This window comes from Plecotus auritus (genome assembly GCF_963455305.1).
Source record: "Plecotus auritus genome assembly, chromosome: 7".
NCBI lineage: Eukaryota > Metazoa > Chordata > Mammalia > Chiroptera > Vespertilionidae > Plecotus > Plecotus auritus.
In genome coordinates, this window is record NC_137774.1 from 22,191,279 (window position 1) to 22,207,927 (window position 16,649).

A 16,649-nucleotide genomic window follows, 5' to 3' on the forward strand; every position below is an offset into this window, starting at 1 on the left:
AAGGGCGCTCCTAAGGGCAGGGAGGACTTTAAAGGCCCATTGGTTCGCCCCTCCCTGGGATGTAAGAAAACACCCACTATATGAAACTAGGCGGGGGAGGAGTGCCGCAGCTGCCAGCGGAGCGCGCTGCAGGGAGGCCGTTTCCCTGAGTCACCGAGAGGGCGGGAGGCTGGGCCCATCCGCCCACGCTACGTCCTCTTCCTGAGGGAGTCGGTTTAAATAAGTAGGGCCCACAGGGGAAGGGAGCGGTACCCCCAATCCTCAAGGCGGCCCAACAGACACCGCACTCCCAGGAGACCCCACATTCCCCTAGAACCCGTCCCGTATTCTGAGCAACCAGCCGACCTTCCCGACCAGCATCACGTGCACCCGGAAGTACGTGGGTGGGACCTACAGTGCCAACGGAAGTGGCGTCGTCCGCCCCTAGTCGCATGATGTGGCAAAATGCAAAAAAAAAATGGTGGGGGGGGGAGGAGGAGGGAGGAAAAAGCAGCAGGAGACTGGGGAAAGTGATGAGACCAAAAAAGTAGTCCCTCCGCTTTCCCTAGTTACTCTCCTGTCGCAGCGATAAGCGAGGCCTGGAACGCACTGCGTCCCGAATTCCTGCGCCCGTTGCACCGCGGCGCTCCGTGGAGGGGTACATAAGACGGAGGGGGTGAGGTGACTTGGGCGGAGTTCTGTCGCCGGGATCCATCCGCAGGGCTCAGCCGTTTCCGGAGTCTGCGCTGCGCCCGGTTCCGCCATTGCGGCTCTCCCGGACCCTGGAGCCTCCGCCCCCGACCCGAGCTCTCGTCTGTCTGCCAGTTTCCTTCGTCCCCGGAGAGTATCTTGCTGAGCCCAGCCTACCCCCTCCCCTTTCTCCTCCTCTCCCTTGGAGAGTCCGGGCAGCCACTGCCCCGCAGCCCCAGTGACAGGAGGAGACCATACCCCCGACAGCGCCATGGCCCAGATTCTGCCAATTCGTTTTCAGGAGCATCTCCAGGTGCGGCTCGGCCGGGGCTGGTGAGGGCTGTGGAGAGGGTGGTCAGAAGGGAAAAGCTAGGTTCTGGGCCCAAGCAGAAAGCACTATCGGAGGTGTGGTGGTGGTTGGGGGGGGGGGTATTGGTGTCTGAGGTAGATGGAGGATGGGGGCGCTATCTTGGGAAGAAAGGGTTAAATGGTGAGAGGTTTGGATGGGAATGGTGAGAGTCGGGGTGCGAAGGGCAGCGAAGCCAGTCCTGGGTTCGAGGGCCTTTCTATTTTCTCTTCCTGGGTGGCAAGAACTGCGCATACTAACTGCACCCCCTTCCCAGTTTTGTTCAGTTCATTCATTTGGGTAGGGTGGAGGTGGAAGAATTCTCCCGCGTTTCTTCCGGAGCTAAGATCTCTTCGCCTAGGCCAGTGTAGGGCTGTCACCTCCCATTGCTTTTCTCTTCCCTTTCCCCCATCGTGTCTGCACCCAGGAGTTGTGGGGCGGGTGGGTTGGGGAGGAGCAGCCTTTTTTCTTCCTCCCTTTGCGGCTCTCAACTGAGAAAGACACCTTCTCCGGGGGGGTGGGGAGGAATGGCGGTGGCTGGCCTCTTGCTTTCCCCGAGGCAGGAGGAACAGAAGGTCACTCTGAAGGAACTGAAGGAGGATAGAATGGGGGAACGTGGTTCTTACTTAGGGCGGTGTCAATCTCAGCGTGCGTGGGGTCAAGGTCCCTAGGGGAACTCGCATTTTCCCCCCTTTTCTTCATTTCTTTGGGATGGTGTGGCTCTGATCCCCTTTGGTTCTAGTTATTCAGAGGTTATCTTGGAGTCTGCTGGAGTTTAGCAGGTGCTTGTGGGCGTGAGTACCTCCCTCCCTCAGGATTGCGTGGAATTGAACACAGCCCTGGGGGATAGAACTCACCTACTCTTGAGATATGCAAAGTTATTTGGTCTGTAATTGGTTTCCTTTTAGTAGGTTCTAGAATTCTCCCCCATGGTGCATTATCCTGTAGGCAACATACTGTCTTATCTGGCAGCATGCCCATCGAGGGCCCAGGCAGGTGATCATTGGAGGGCTTGACTGAATTAAGCCTTTTCTGAGCTTCTTCCTGGTTCACCAATCCTGGTTTCACTTTGGCTGAAATAATACATTCATATTAATTTTCTTCCCAAATATCCCTTAAAGAGGCCTGCCTCAGCTCAGCCTTCTGAAGAGCTAATTTCATAATGAATGATGCCATGGTTTGACATAACACTAATATTAGTGACCTTTTGGACACTTTTACCATTGAAGGCTAATTTTATTTACTTTCTCCCATTGTTATTATGTACATAAAGGATTATCGTTAATAAAAAGGTTTAATATCCAGGCTATCAGTAACATAATTTTATACTTCTTTACAGGTATTATCACCTTTGCTTACACCAGCAATAAATTATTTTCCTTTAAGTCTTCAAATGTAATGAATAATCTTTTAAAGATATTTTTTATTAATTGATTTGAGAGAGAGAGAGGCAGAGAGAGAGAAACATCGATTGTTTCACTTGTTTATTCATTCATTGGTTGATTTTTGTGTGTACCCTGTCTGGGGATCGAACCTGCAACCTTGGCATATCGGGATGCTGCGCTAACCAACTGAGCAGCCCAGCCAGGGCAATAATCTTTACTCAAAAAAATGAGTTAAGTAAAGCACTTTCTTCAGTCATCTGTGGTTTTCAGATCACTCATTTGAAGTAATGGAACATTATTTTATAATAGGTTAAAATGTTAAGTGACAAAATAGATACAAAGAAGTTATGCTCAATCTAAGTTTTAATTACTATGGTTATTTCTGTTACAGTGACATGTAAGTGAATGTGAAGGATTAGGAAAACAATGTTCTTGGGTGTGCAGGAAAACACAGGCTCCTTACACTATAGTGCATCTGATGCATACATAATTATTTTGCAGACAAATATTTGTAAAATCATACACGGAGAAGCAGGTACAATTGCTGTTTATAAGGCAGAGGGTATAGCCCACTATTAAATCTCATTTCTTAAAAATAAAGTTTTATTGATTTATAGAGGAGGGGAAAGAAACATCGATATGAGAATGCAACATTGATTGGTCCCCCCAGCACGCCCCCCCCCCCTTTCCCCAGGGATCAAGCATACTCCCCAACCAGGAATTGAACCAGCAACCCTTCTTTATGCAGGACTATGTCCAACCAACTGAGCCAAAACAAATCTCATTTCTTGACTAGTGGTGGTTTGGGCAATTGTTTTTCATTTCTATTAATGAGGAAATAAAAATTGTTAAATAAACCCAAAGATTGGAATCCAACCTTGTCACTAATTGAAAACAGATTTAATATGGGCCTGATTTCTAAGGGAATCAGAATTTATGCAAATACTTGAGTGAAGCCATTTCCTTTTCAAATAATTTGAAGTTTTGAATGTAAAGCAGCTTTTCAGTTACACTTGAAGATTTCACTCATTCATTTTTTTTTTTTTTTGGAGTAACATGCCATGTCTAAACTTAAGCTTGCTATTGTGACTGTATTCTTCAGCTGATAATGATTAATTGCGCAGAGCCCCCCAGTCATTAGCCAACCTCTTCCAGGATATATATCTCCTGACTTCTCATTTTTATCTCTTCCCTTTTAAAAAATTAATGAAGATTATTTTAATTGGCATTTTAGGTCTGACATCTGAGTCCCTGCCAGTTTGCCAAGTAGCAGAAAACACTCTGAAATACTTAGGATAAGAATTAGGAACAAGAATTGAGGAACTTGAATGTAGAGTTAGCTTGTGAAAGCTTTAAAATGTGAACTGTAAATGAATTTATTTTTGTAACATGTAAATACTTTGGCCAGCTGAAGGATCTGTCATTAGAGCTTGGAGCTATACAGCAAATAAATGTTAATATTGTAAGTTATGAAGAGTTTTTTTTTTTTCCTTTTTCTTTTTTAGGATATTTAGTCAATAGATGAATGCCCAATTGAGCAAGACATTGTTAGAGTTGCAGATTCTGGGGGAAAAAAGCCTAAGTTATACATATAAAATGGTGCTTGCAGTTCTCAATTCTTGGCACATTAAGTATGTTTATTGCAACTGACACATCCCACTGTGTCCCAGGTTCCTTGAGTCTGCAATTAAAAAATCTCCCAACCCTGTACTTTTCCCTTTAATCCATACATGCAGAACTGGAAGGTGGTGTGCGTTGAATGGTAGAAGTTCTTGCTGTGGTTATTTTGGTTTGCTAAGAAAAAACAAATACTTATTGCTGGGATGTGCCATATGCTTTACTGTACTCCCTGAAAGAGGCAACTGCCTGGAATTATGCTGCAGTCCACCCTGGGAATAGCTTCCAGGTTTAAGATGTATCATGTTTTTCAGAATTTTTCTAATGGTCAATTTACTCAGCTTAAAGGGGGAGTGGCTAATTCTTGTAATTGTGCTTTCACTCACTAGGAAATAATTTAAGACATGGGACTGTGTGTGTAACCTCAATCATTTTCATTTTAGTGTGCAGTAAAATACATGATTTCAGAAACCTCAACCTATATTACCTGAGTTACATTTCACAAGATGGTTTTTTTCTGTCACTGTTACTGATACAATTTTTGCTTTTTGAGAGTTACTGTCCAGTAGAACTTTCTTCCATGATGAAAAATTTGTACTATCTACATAGGGATATGAGCACTTGAGTTAAGTTTTACTTTTATTTAATTAAATGTAAATAGCCACAAGAGGCTATTGACTATGACATTTGATGCACAATTATAGGCCATACTGATGTGCTTTGTGAGAGTGAAGATTTATCTGACCACCCATATTTATTTGTAGAACATTTTGTTAACTAAAATTAAAACATTATTTGAAAGTGTTAGTTGAATACTGTCTCTTGGGTAAGTGGTGTTGATGAACAATGACTAATGAATGGAGGGAAAAGCAGACTTGTGAGAGCCTCTTGTATCTTATGAATGTGGCTGGGTCCTTTCAGGTCTTCACTTAATCTCCCACATCTTTCTTAAACAGTTGAAGAAAGTGAGATTCAAACACAATGTCAACCTAGGTCTTCTCACAAACTATTCCAAAGAAGTAGGATGGTTGGCCTTAAGAGAAGTTATACAGCCCTGGCCGTAATTAGAGGTGATTAGACTGTTCTTCCGATATGCCAAGGTTTTGGGTATGATTTTCAGTCAAGGCACATACAAGAATCAACCAATGGCCCTGGCTGGTTTGTCTTTGTGGATGGAGCATCGGCCTGTGGACTGAAGGGTCCCAGGTTCAGTTCCAGTCAAGGGCACATGCCCGGATTGCAGCTTGATCCCCAGTGGGGGGCATGCAGAGGGCAGTCCATCGAGGATTCTCATTATCGATCGAGGATTCTCATTATCGACGTTTCTATCTCCCTCTCCCTTCCTCTCTGAAATCTATAAAAATATATTTTAAAAAAAGAATCAACCAATGAATGCATGACTAAGTGGAACAACAAATCTTTCCCTTCCTCTCTCTAAAAATCAGTTTTTTGTTTTTAAAGAGAAGTTATGCAGTATCCTGGTATGCTTTTTTTGTTGTTGGACTTTGCCCCAAAAATGATTTCTCTACTGGTTTAAAATGTATTTAATGATGTGGTATAGTAGACAGATTAGGGATTTGGAGGTTGTCAAGACCACTACTATCCAATAGAAAAATAGTAAGAGCAATATATGTAATTTTACATTTTCCAGTGACTATATTAAAAAAAAAGGTAAAATTAATTTTAGTATGTTTATGTAACTCAGTATATCCCAAATGTTACAATTTCAACCTGCAATCAGTATAAAATTTTCAAATGAGATACTTTACATTCCTTTTTATGGGGGTACTGAATTTTCAAAATCTGATTGTATTTTACACTTAGAGCATATCTCAGTCATACCCTATTTTCATTGGAAATGTTTGATCTTATTTAGCTTGCATAAAATTTGCAATTGGAAAAGTAGATTTGCATACCTAGATTATTACAAGCATACTTAAGTTTCCGTAAATAATCTATCATTGGTAACTATTTAATTTTAAAATAAATTCAGTCACAATAATGACATTTCAAGTGATCAGTACCACTTATGGCTTGTGAAATGTGGTTGCAGTATTGGAGAACACAGGTTAAGACTAACGTCTTGCTTCATCTTTGTAAAACAGGCATAACTGCCTTACAAAGTTACTGTGAAGGTCTGAGATCATGGTGTGAAAAGTACTTGGTGTAGCACTTTCAGAGCATTAATTGGTAGATATATAATTTGTGTCCAGTACCTTTTTTCAGATATCTTTGAACGTTTAATTTGCATACCTAGATTTTTATGGTTAGTAAATATTTGATATCCACCTAAGATTTGAGCACTTACCCCATTATCAGCAACTATGTTAGCCTAAGGACAAAATGGTGAACAAGACTGACTGCAGCTTGCATTCATGCTTTCATTGATTAGTTTACAAAGATGGTCCACACATAATTGCAACCATGGATGTTATCTAATGTTTGATATTGTGCAGAATTTAATACATACATTAATTATACAAAATTGATCACTAATACTGCTCTAAAACTGCCCAAAAGAAGGAATTTTAAAATATTTCATTAATATACCATGAGCACTCATTGTGTACCATTGGTACACTTTTAATTACTGTTCCTTGGTCAGAAATATTTGAAAGACCTAAATCATGTCTGAAATATCCACGTTGAATATGTTGTTTTATATGTCCTGTAAGATGGAAGAATTGAAGTAAATGTTCTCATTTAGATGGGAAGTGAGTTCATTGCTGATAGATATTTTAGTCCTATATTATTAGAATGAGACTATTTCTCTAATTGATTTACATACACAACACACTATAGCTACTTCATAATACCAATTTGTAAATCATAACAAAGTTTACAGCTCTATGTATTGCCCGCCACCCCCCACCCCCCACCCCCTTTGGCCAAGTGCCTGTGGCTAATGCTCTTAACTCAATGGGATGGCAGGAGGTTTGGATCTGGATGTATTATGCAAAACCCATCTGTCAGACTTGGATTTTGTGTCTCTTTTGTATTGTGAAAGACATAATTTAAGATGTTTTGTCCTAGTCTAGAGGACATAACTATCCATCAAATCTTAATTGCTCTGAAATCTACATGATCAAAATAAATAGCTATTTGAGTACCTACTGTGTGCTAAGAACTCTATTAAATAGTTTATGTTCATGATCTCATTTTATTAGCAAGACAGTCCCTTCAGATAGGGTTAGACTTATTTTGTAGATGGAGAAACAAATTTATAGCTGTTAACTTGTAGAGTCACACAGCTAATGATGGGTGGTCAGACCAATACTTGCTCTTCTTTTAGTGTGATACATTGCCTCATCTGTACAATTTAAACTGCAAAATATACCAGTTTGTATGTATACTGTGGTGTTCTTCAATGTACTTACACATCCTACTGGTTTTATATTTGAAAGTAGAGGCCAGTGAACCAACATTTGATTTTTTTTTTTTTTATGCCTTAAACAGATGTTTTTAAAGGGCTTTATCCAAGTTTCCACTAGAAAATTGTGCAGAATGATTGGGGATCAGATTGACTTCTAACCACGATTATCAAAGCCCTCTCATAAGCCTGAACTTCTTAAACTTTTCTAGAGACATTTCCTTGATGACAAGAGGATGAATGTGTCCCAGTCTGAAGCCATTAGTGAAAGCAGGAAGCTTCTGCTTTCTGTCTTACTATATTATGCATTCTTTTGTGCTTAGACTAGTGTAAAAGTTGAATAGAACTGTAGGAAGATGATTGTGCTTGGGGAAGAGCAAAGTAGGAGTAGAACATGCTTGCTCAGTTTAACTAGTATAACCATAGAGGGGTAAGTGATTACAAACTGGTAGGATTGTGCTTGGAAAGCAGAACTTCCAAGTAATATTAGTACTTCCTGTTCTGAATGATTGGGTGAATAAAGACATTTCTTTAAATAAAGATGATTTTAAAGCTTCTTCCGAATGAATAAAAAATGAGTCCATTAAAACTATTTCATCACATTAAAAAATTAAAATTCTGCAGTGTCCAATTGTGGAAAATATCTCAAGATATTTAACCCAAGCTTTGTCTTTTTAGCTTTTCTTAACTACCTCATTTATTAAATTAAAACAATACTTTCTGTGCTGGAGGGGAGTCTCCCTTTATCCAGCTGAGGTGAACATATGTGCCATGCTAAAGGAAAAAACCATCATCTACCTAGTTACAGAAGTCAAGATCTTAAAGTTACATACCACTCTTTTCCTGCTTATTATTTTCTGTATTTAGTCCATTTCTGGAGTAGGGTAGGGAAGAACTCATAGTGATGCATACTGGGGGTCCTGGGCATTGCAGTTTTTGATGACCTCCATCAATTGAATCTGTGGGAATCTTAGTAGATGAAAAATGGGACTTGCTTTCATCTATTTCTGACCAGCTGCTCATCTAAGAGAGAGGGCTTTAAAACCACCAAAGGGGCCCTGGCCCGGGAGCTCAGTTGGTTAGAGCATCATCCCCATATGCCAAGGGTGAGAGTTTGATCCCTGGTCAGGACACATACAAGAATCAACCAATGGATGCATAAAGAAGCGGAGCAAGAAATCAGTGTTTCTCTCCCCCTTCCTCTCTCTCTAAAATCAATAAAAAATTTTAATTAAAAAGAAAAGAGAACCAACCAGTGAATGTGTGATTGGAACAGCAAATCAGTGTTTCTCTATCTTCCTCTCTCTCTCTCACTCCCTCTCTCTCTCTCTCCTCAAAATCAATTAAAAAAACAACCACCAAAGTGGGCAGAGTAAAGCCAGAGACTGTTCATATACACTCATCTTGGCAAAGAGCTGACTTTGAATATTCTTCAAAAAGCAATCCCTTAGGGGTATATTCCTGGAGATCATAATCCAAGCAAGTGAAAATGACTCTCATAATATGCAAATAGAAATTCAAGGCATGTTATAAAATTCAATGATTGCACCATAATGGATTAAAAAAAAAGCTTTGATGGAATGGGGATGACTTTCCAGCGCTAATGAAGACACCGATGTAAAAAATGCCTGTGAAGAGTTTAAATAAAATGGTTTCTGAAATGTGAAGAGTAGAAAACTATTTCCAAGTTAATTATTTTATAATTTTTTAAAAATACTTTTATTGATTTCAGAGAGTGAAGGGGAGAGAGAGAGAGAAACATCAATGATGAGAGAATCATTGATCAATGGCCTCCTGTATATTCCGTACTAGGGGTTGAGCCCACAACTCAGGCACCCTTGACCAGAATCCAACCAGGACCGCTCAGTCCACAGGCCAACACTCTACCCACTGAGCCAAACCAACTAGGGCTGATGTTTCTTTCTCTTCCTCTCTGAAATAGAAAAAAAGAGGGGGCGGAATCTGTAAGCGTCCAGGGCACACCCTTTTCCTGATAAAAAAATCACACCAGTCTTGTTTTTTTTTCTTCTTTAAAAATTTTTATTTATTTATGGATTTTAGAGAGAGAGAGGAAGGGAGAGACAGACAGACAGACATTGATTTGTTGTCTCACTTATTTATGCATTCATTGGTTGATTCTTGTATGTGCCCTGATGGTGAATCAATCCCACAAGTTTGGTATATCAGGCCAATGCTCTAAACAACTGAGCTACCTGGCCAGAGCCAGTCTTAAAGTTTTTAAATTTTCTAGTAAGTAGTTGGCTACAAGTAAGAAAAATTCTCGGTGATTCTCTTAATAGTTTACCAAAGCTAATAGTCTTCAGTTCCTGACTCCAACTGTGACAATTTGGCCCTGGCCAGGTAGCTTAGTTGGTTAGAGGGCTGCCCTATATACCAAGATTGCAGGTTCAATCCCCAGTCAGGACACATACAAGAATCAACCAATGAATGCATAAATAAGTGGAACAATAATCAGTGTTTCTTTCTCCCGTCTTCCCTCTCTCAAATTAGTAATAACAATAGTAATAATAAAAAGAATAAAACAATTTGGAGTGAGTGACCAACGTTAAGATTTCTCCTGAGAGACAGTAATTGTCTCAGAGGTTAACAGAGTATAAACAAATCTATAGAATTAAAGGCATTTTTATTTGTTGCTTGAAATGTGGAGCACACAAAAAACAATGGCTGGTATCCTGTTGATAGAAGAACTAAAGGAATGCTGCATTTTCAGCATTTTTCTTTATTTCCTGTAGAAGACAGCAACTGCAATTTTTATGTGACATTCTGCTAGCTTCCTGGAAGGGCTTACTGAAATAGCTTCTGTCAGCATATTTTTTCACTGTGGTGGATACTAGTGAAGGTAGAGGGTGTTTGGAACTTTTAAAGGAAATTATGCTGAGTGAAATACTTGGAATAGGAAGTTAACCAAATCTTTAAGTGCTTAACTTAAAAATACCTGTATTGAGTTACATCTAGGTATCAGCAGGTCTCTAAAATTGTTGACTTCTTAACTCTAGTGATAACACCTATCAAATCTTTATCAAGATACAAAATTCATTTACATAAGTAACTGAAATAGGACTATATGTAGAGCACTTACAGAATAGTTTCATCTGAAATACAGTAGCTCATACATACTTCCTTTTCATCCTAACTATTCAGATGAAATAAGGAGGAAGGATCTGTAAAGTGTAAAGCCAAGCACTAATTGTGAAACATAAGTTCTTAGTAATGCTGGCATAAACACAAGTTTTAATGTATTTTGATTTTCAGCTGATACAGCTGGTAAATGAGTTCTGTGCTGCATTTACTAGTCATTCATTAGGAGGCAAACTGCCCAGATATGCTTATAAAAAAAGCCTGTTTCCAATGAGTATTCCTATCTGATCAAATGTAAGAACTGCTGGATGAAATTAGGCTCAAAGCAAACCTAATACTCCTTTAATTATGTGATGTTTGTAGGCATAAACACAATTGTCATTGATTGTTGAGATAGAGACTGTGTTAACGGAGAGTCTTTAATCAAAATATATTATTATTTGGGTTAAATATATTCTAATAGTTCAGCCTGGCCAGTGTGACTCAGTGGTTGAGCGTGAACTTATGAACCAGGTCATCACAGTTCAATTCCTGGTCAGGGCATATTGCCCAGGTTGTGGGCTCAGTCCCCATTATGGGGTGTGCAGGAGGTAGCTGATCAATGATTCTTTTTTTTTTTTTGATCAGTGATTCTTGCTCATCATTGATGTTTCTCTCTTGCCCTCTCATTTCCTCTCTGAAATTAATAAAAAATAAATAAAAAATTTATAAAGTTATATTTAAAAAATACATATATCCTATGTAATAAAAGGCTAATATGCAAATCTACCAAACGGTGGAATGACTGGTCGCTATGGCGCGCACTGACCACCAGGGGGCAGACGCTCAACGCAGGAGCAGTCCTGGAGGTCAGTGCGCTCCCACAGGGGCAGCTCTGCTCAGCCAGAAGCCAGGCTCAGCAGCAGCAGCGCTAAGGACCCCTCAGGGGATGTCTGACTTCTTAACTCTGTAGTGATAGCACCTATCAAGTCTTTACCAAGATACAAGATTCATTTACATAAGTAACTGAAATAGGACTATATGTAGAGCACTTACAGAACAGTTTCATTTGAAATACCTAAGCCAGCAGTTGGACATCCCCTGAGGGGTCCCAGGCTGCAAGAGGGTGCAGGCCGGGACCTCCCCCACCACTCAGTGCACAAATGTCATGCACCGGGCCTCTAGCCTCTTTTAGAATAGGATATGTCAAAATACCATAGTCTCAGAGCTAGATAACTATAAAAGGACAGAAGTCCCTAAAATACAGAGTACTTATGTGACCCACACTGTTCTAAGTGCTTGCTGTGTGTTGAATCACTTTCATGCAGCACCTAGGCGTTCCTTGCTCCTCCTCAAGCATGGATGGATGCTTTATCTTTTGTGTTTGCCATTTTGACAAATCAAGTATAGTTCCAAAACCAAGACAGGAAAGATAAAGCTTAAACCATTAAAAACTGATGAGTGTTTAACGCAGATTTCTGATTCTAATATTGCTGAAGGTAACAATTTTTACCATATTTCTTTGATCTTAATACAGTCTCTTTCATACTAACCATTTTTTGAAATAGGGGATTCATCTTACAGTTGTATACCCTTTTCCCCAAAACTTTATGATATTGATGAACATCTTAGAAGAAATTGAGGCAGTTGTAGTGCACCAAGCACAGTCAAGCCTCTCTTTTTCTCATGTTCTTTGAAGAAATTGCATTTTAATATATCTGCACATTCTCAGTCTGGCTCAGTCCTTGGACCTCTGATATTTGAATATTTAGTGATTTCTTGAGAGGAAAGAGACACTCATACTGAGTTTTTCCTTGGGCACTTTTGCTAGCATTGAACTTTGCAGATTTACGCCCTCCCTCCACTCTGTAGTCTTCTGCAAATAACTGGACTCTGAAATCTGAAAGTTCAATATTTTTTTGTTTCTTCCTGTCTTGTCTGAAATTGTGTATAACATGACTGTGTCTCTCTACCAATTATTCTTCATATTTCGCCAGAGTTTAATGTTAAAGTTTTTCTTTTCTTCTTGTTGGACTCCCAGGAAAAACTTCTGAAAACAGTGCTCTCTAATAAAACTGTACATTGAGGAAATGTTCTGTATTCTGGGCCCTCCAGTATGGTAGTCTCATGTGGCTGTTGAGTACTTGAAATGTGACCAGTGTGACTGAGGGACTAAATTTAAATTTTATTAACAAAATTAAATACCTGCGTGTAACCACTGGTTCCATATTGGACAGAGTAGCAAACCTCCCAGTGTACAGCTCCCTTACAGAGCTTGAGTTATTTCATGCTTTGACTAATTTTCTTGTTTACCTTTTGAAGTTGTAGTCTTCCTTCCTGCCCTACAGGTAAATTGCCTAATAAAAGTCATTCTTACAATTGAATCTCAAGTTCTGCACCTATAGAAGAATAAAGATTACTCTTTTTTAAAAAAATGTAAAAATATAAATTTCCAAGCTTTCATAAAACTGAGGAGAGTCATGTATCATATAACAAATTATCTAGACTTTTAAAGAAATTCAGGCCATGGTGACATTTCACCTCTAAATACCCCACCATGCATCATTAGAAAATAAGGAAATTTTTTTCCATAATCATGGTATCATTAAAGCCTCCTTATATAATAATCCCTCAATATCTAAAAATCAGTCCAAATTCAGATTTGTCTGATTGTCTTCAAATGTTAACTGCTATGTCTAAATCAGGATCCAAGCAAGATCTGCATATTGCTTTCAGTTATGTCTCTTAAGATTCTTTTAAAAAGAATTTTTTACAGAGTTTCAGATTTACAGAAAAGTTAGAATGGTATAAAGAATTCCCATATACATCCTTTACCCAGATTCTTTAATTCTTAACATTTTTTTACTACATGTGATTTATCCTCTTTTGTCTCTATACATAATAACTATTGAACTAAATTGCTTGAAAGTACTTTGTAGATGTGATACCTCTTTACCATTACATACTCTATTGTATATTTAGTAAGAATAACAAAATGGTCTTATAGAGACACTAAAATGATCGAACAGAGGCAATTGACTTTGACAGAATACTGTTATCTAATCTCAGGCTTAATTCAGATTTCATCATTTGTTCTGATAATATTCTCTCTCTTTTTTTATGAGAGAGAGAGAGAGAAACAGAAACATTGATTTGTTTTCCACTTATTTATGTATTCATTAGTTGATTCTTGTATGTGCCCTGACTGGGGATCCAGCCCCCAACCTTGGTGTATCTGAGCTATCTGGCCAGGGCTGGAAATGTTGTTCTTGTGTGTAAGAAGATTCTGACTTCAATAACCTTAGTTAGGCAATATTAAATAGCATAGATGGAAGCAGTTTTCATGCTTTGATGGTTACATTTTTTAAAAATATTTTTTTATTGATTTCAGAGAGGGAGGAAGAGGAATAGAGAGATGAAACATCAATGATGAGAATCATTGATCAGCTGCCTTCTGCATGCCCCCACGGGTTCAAGCCGGCAACCCGGACATGTGCCCTTGACTGGAATCGAACCTGGGACCCTTCAGTCCACAGGCCAATGCTCTATCCACTGAGCCAAACCAGCTAGGGTGGTTTTCATTCTTTAGGCAAGTTCTTTTACTTGAGCTTAAAGTTTAGTTGCATAAATTGACCTGGAATTTTGGTCCATGGGCAGATTAGGAAATACTGGGAAAGTTTGGTTTTGGAAAGGTATGGTATAGGAATGTTTGAGAGAGAGAGAGAGACTGTGTCTTTGAACCAGGTGGTTTCAACTCTTCTGCACATTGAGAGAAATGTGTGCCTACTTTCCATTGTACTTTCTGTTTCTCTTTAGGGTAAAGAGAATTTTTGATGATACTGACCATATAACATCTGTTTGTCTTAGCTATCCCAGCTTGCTCACTCAGCGAACTGTTAACATGTTTGTCAGGTTTGTTAGAAAGCTTTAGCAATATTGTTGTGTCCATAATGCCCCTAAAAATAGGAATGAAAATAGGGTTACTTAGGATCACATGGTATTGAAGATTCTGGTCTCTACCTACTTTAGTTAGGCAAATTAAAGAGCAGAATTGGAAGTTTTTAAGTGTAATTCCTTTGTCAAAAAAGGGCATTTCAATATCGGAGTAAGTCAAGCACTCAGAGACCACTTATCTATTATCAGTAGTAAAAAGAAATTCACACCCAGAGTTTCAGCCAACGTTTAGGACAGCTGAATTAAGCAGATAATAACATGAAAATACAAAAAAAAATCTAACCTTGAGATGTGTTGCTTGTACTAATGGTATCTATTGAGCCTTTACTATGTGTCAGGCATTGTTCTAAGTACTTCATATTAAATCCTACAGCTCTGGGATAGCTGCTATCACTTCAGATGTTTCAGATGAGGAAATATATACAGAGATAACCGATTTGCCTGTGCCATATTAAGTGGCAAAACTGGGACCTAACCTAGATATTTTAGCTCTGATGCAACCCACAGAACCAGTTAATTCTGTATGGCACTTGTATTTTATAATCAAAGTTACACATTTAAACAGTAATTGTTTTCCTGAATGAAGAACCTTCTTTGTTGTCTAGATTACGGGGAATCTGAAATGATATTTCTAACTAAAAACTAAGACTGCAGTTAATGTCTTACTTTTATCCCCAGGCATGTTAATCTAAATGGGGGGAGGGGAAGAGGGAAAAGGAAATACTTTTATCATTTATAACCTGTAACTCTTAAGGCACTTTAGAGTTTTGGGTTGATTGATTAATAATAAATCTGTACTTGCTTTTTGGAATCTAAACTCAGCATAAGTGTTCAGTCCTAAAGTTGTGCCACTTGTAGGCCCCTGTCAAAATCTAGTCTGGAAACCAAATGAGTTACAATGTTTGGGTGGTTTTCTTGAACAAGGGAGGAATTGATAATTTGTATACTTTCGTGCATGTGCCTTTAGTGTTTTTGTTTGTTTGTTTTTAAGGGAGGATGGAAATATGCATAGGTTATCTCTTAGATGGAAAAGTATCTAATTGCTGGGAGAGGGAGGTACAACTAGAAACATGGAATGGGTGACTTTTCATAGTATACCAGTATTCCCTTTTGAACAGTTTGAATAATTTGCTGTATCCAGGTAATAACTATTAAAAATAAGTAATCACTTTTTTAAAAATATATTTTATTGATTTTTTACAGAGAGGAAGGGAGAGGGATAGAGAGTTAGAAACATCGGATGAGAGAGAAACATCGATCAGCTGCCTCCTGCACACCCCCCACCGGGGATGTGCCCGCAACCAAGGTACATGCCCTTGACCTGAATTGAACCCGGGACCCTTCAGTCTACAGGCTGACGCTCTATCCACTGAGCCAAACTGGTTAGGGCAGTAATCACTTTTTTTAACCTAAATTTATTGACTCCATATTCTTCTTATTTTGTACCAGCAAAATAAAAGTTCTTTGAAGTTAAAAACAGTTTTATCATAGAAACTTCCAAGCACATCTCAAAATAGAGTACCTCCAGGATCAGCAAGAGCAACATTTTGCCAATTGAGAGGATAAAATGTGGCCGTGTTTGGATATTATTATTGTATTCTCTGAAAATAGCTGCAGGTTCAGAAACTCTTATATGTCCTCTGAATTTATTTGTGGTTCGACCCAGAGTCTGTAATTCAGGGAACTATTTTACTTGTTCTCAAACACTAGGGCTTCAGCTGTGACAGTTGAAGCTCAAAATTGCCTTAGGTAGTGACAGAAACACAGAATTCTTATTTTACAGAGTAGTTTAGAATATAACATGTTGCTTTGACAAATGTATTTATAGGAGGTTTATGAAGTACTGGAATGTTTTCTCCAGTTATTGGGAAGGAAACTATCGATTAAACTTGGAAAAGTTTGAGGGCGCTCTACTTAGAAAATTATATGTATACACCTCTCCTAAAACAAGACAGACACCCACACAGTCCCTTTGTATGTATCGGGATATCACTTATTGGTTTATCTTCCTCCGTTAGTTTTTTAAACTAAAGGTCACTAAAACTAGACTCAAGAAAAAATGAAAATTAATAACTCATAAAGTCTTATTGTAACCAAATTCATTTTAAGTTACATATCTCACAGCTTGTATACTTGCCATGCATGGCAGCATATACTTGAGCTTGTAAAGCTAGTTAATGTTCTACTTTGTTACCATGCTTGTATTAATAGTTAGACAAATGCTTGACTC

The 16,649-nt window shown here is 38.9% G+C and overlaps 1 protein-coding gene across 2 annotated transcripts in view; it reads left to right on the forward strand.

The window, feature by feature from the left end:
* Positions 1 to 433: 433 nt before the first annotated feature.
* CLTC (clathrin heavy chain) overlaps positions 434 to 16,649 on the forward strand; it is a 62,788-nt gene continuing 46,572 nt past the window's right edge. The window contains exon 1 of one of the 2 annotated variants that reach the window (XM_080680909.1): positions 434 to 982. In XM_080680909.1, the coding sequence (XP_080537035.1) occupies positions 941 to 982 (42 nt within the window). In that variant the 5' untranslated portion in view covers positions 434 to 940. The remainder of the gene's footprint in view (positions 983 to 16,649) is intronic. The other variant, XM_080680910.1, reaches the window with a different exon arrangement.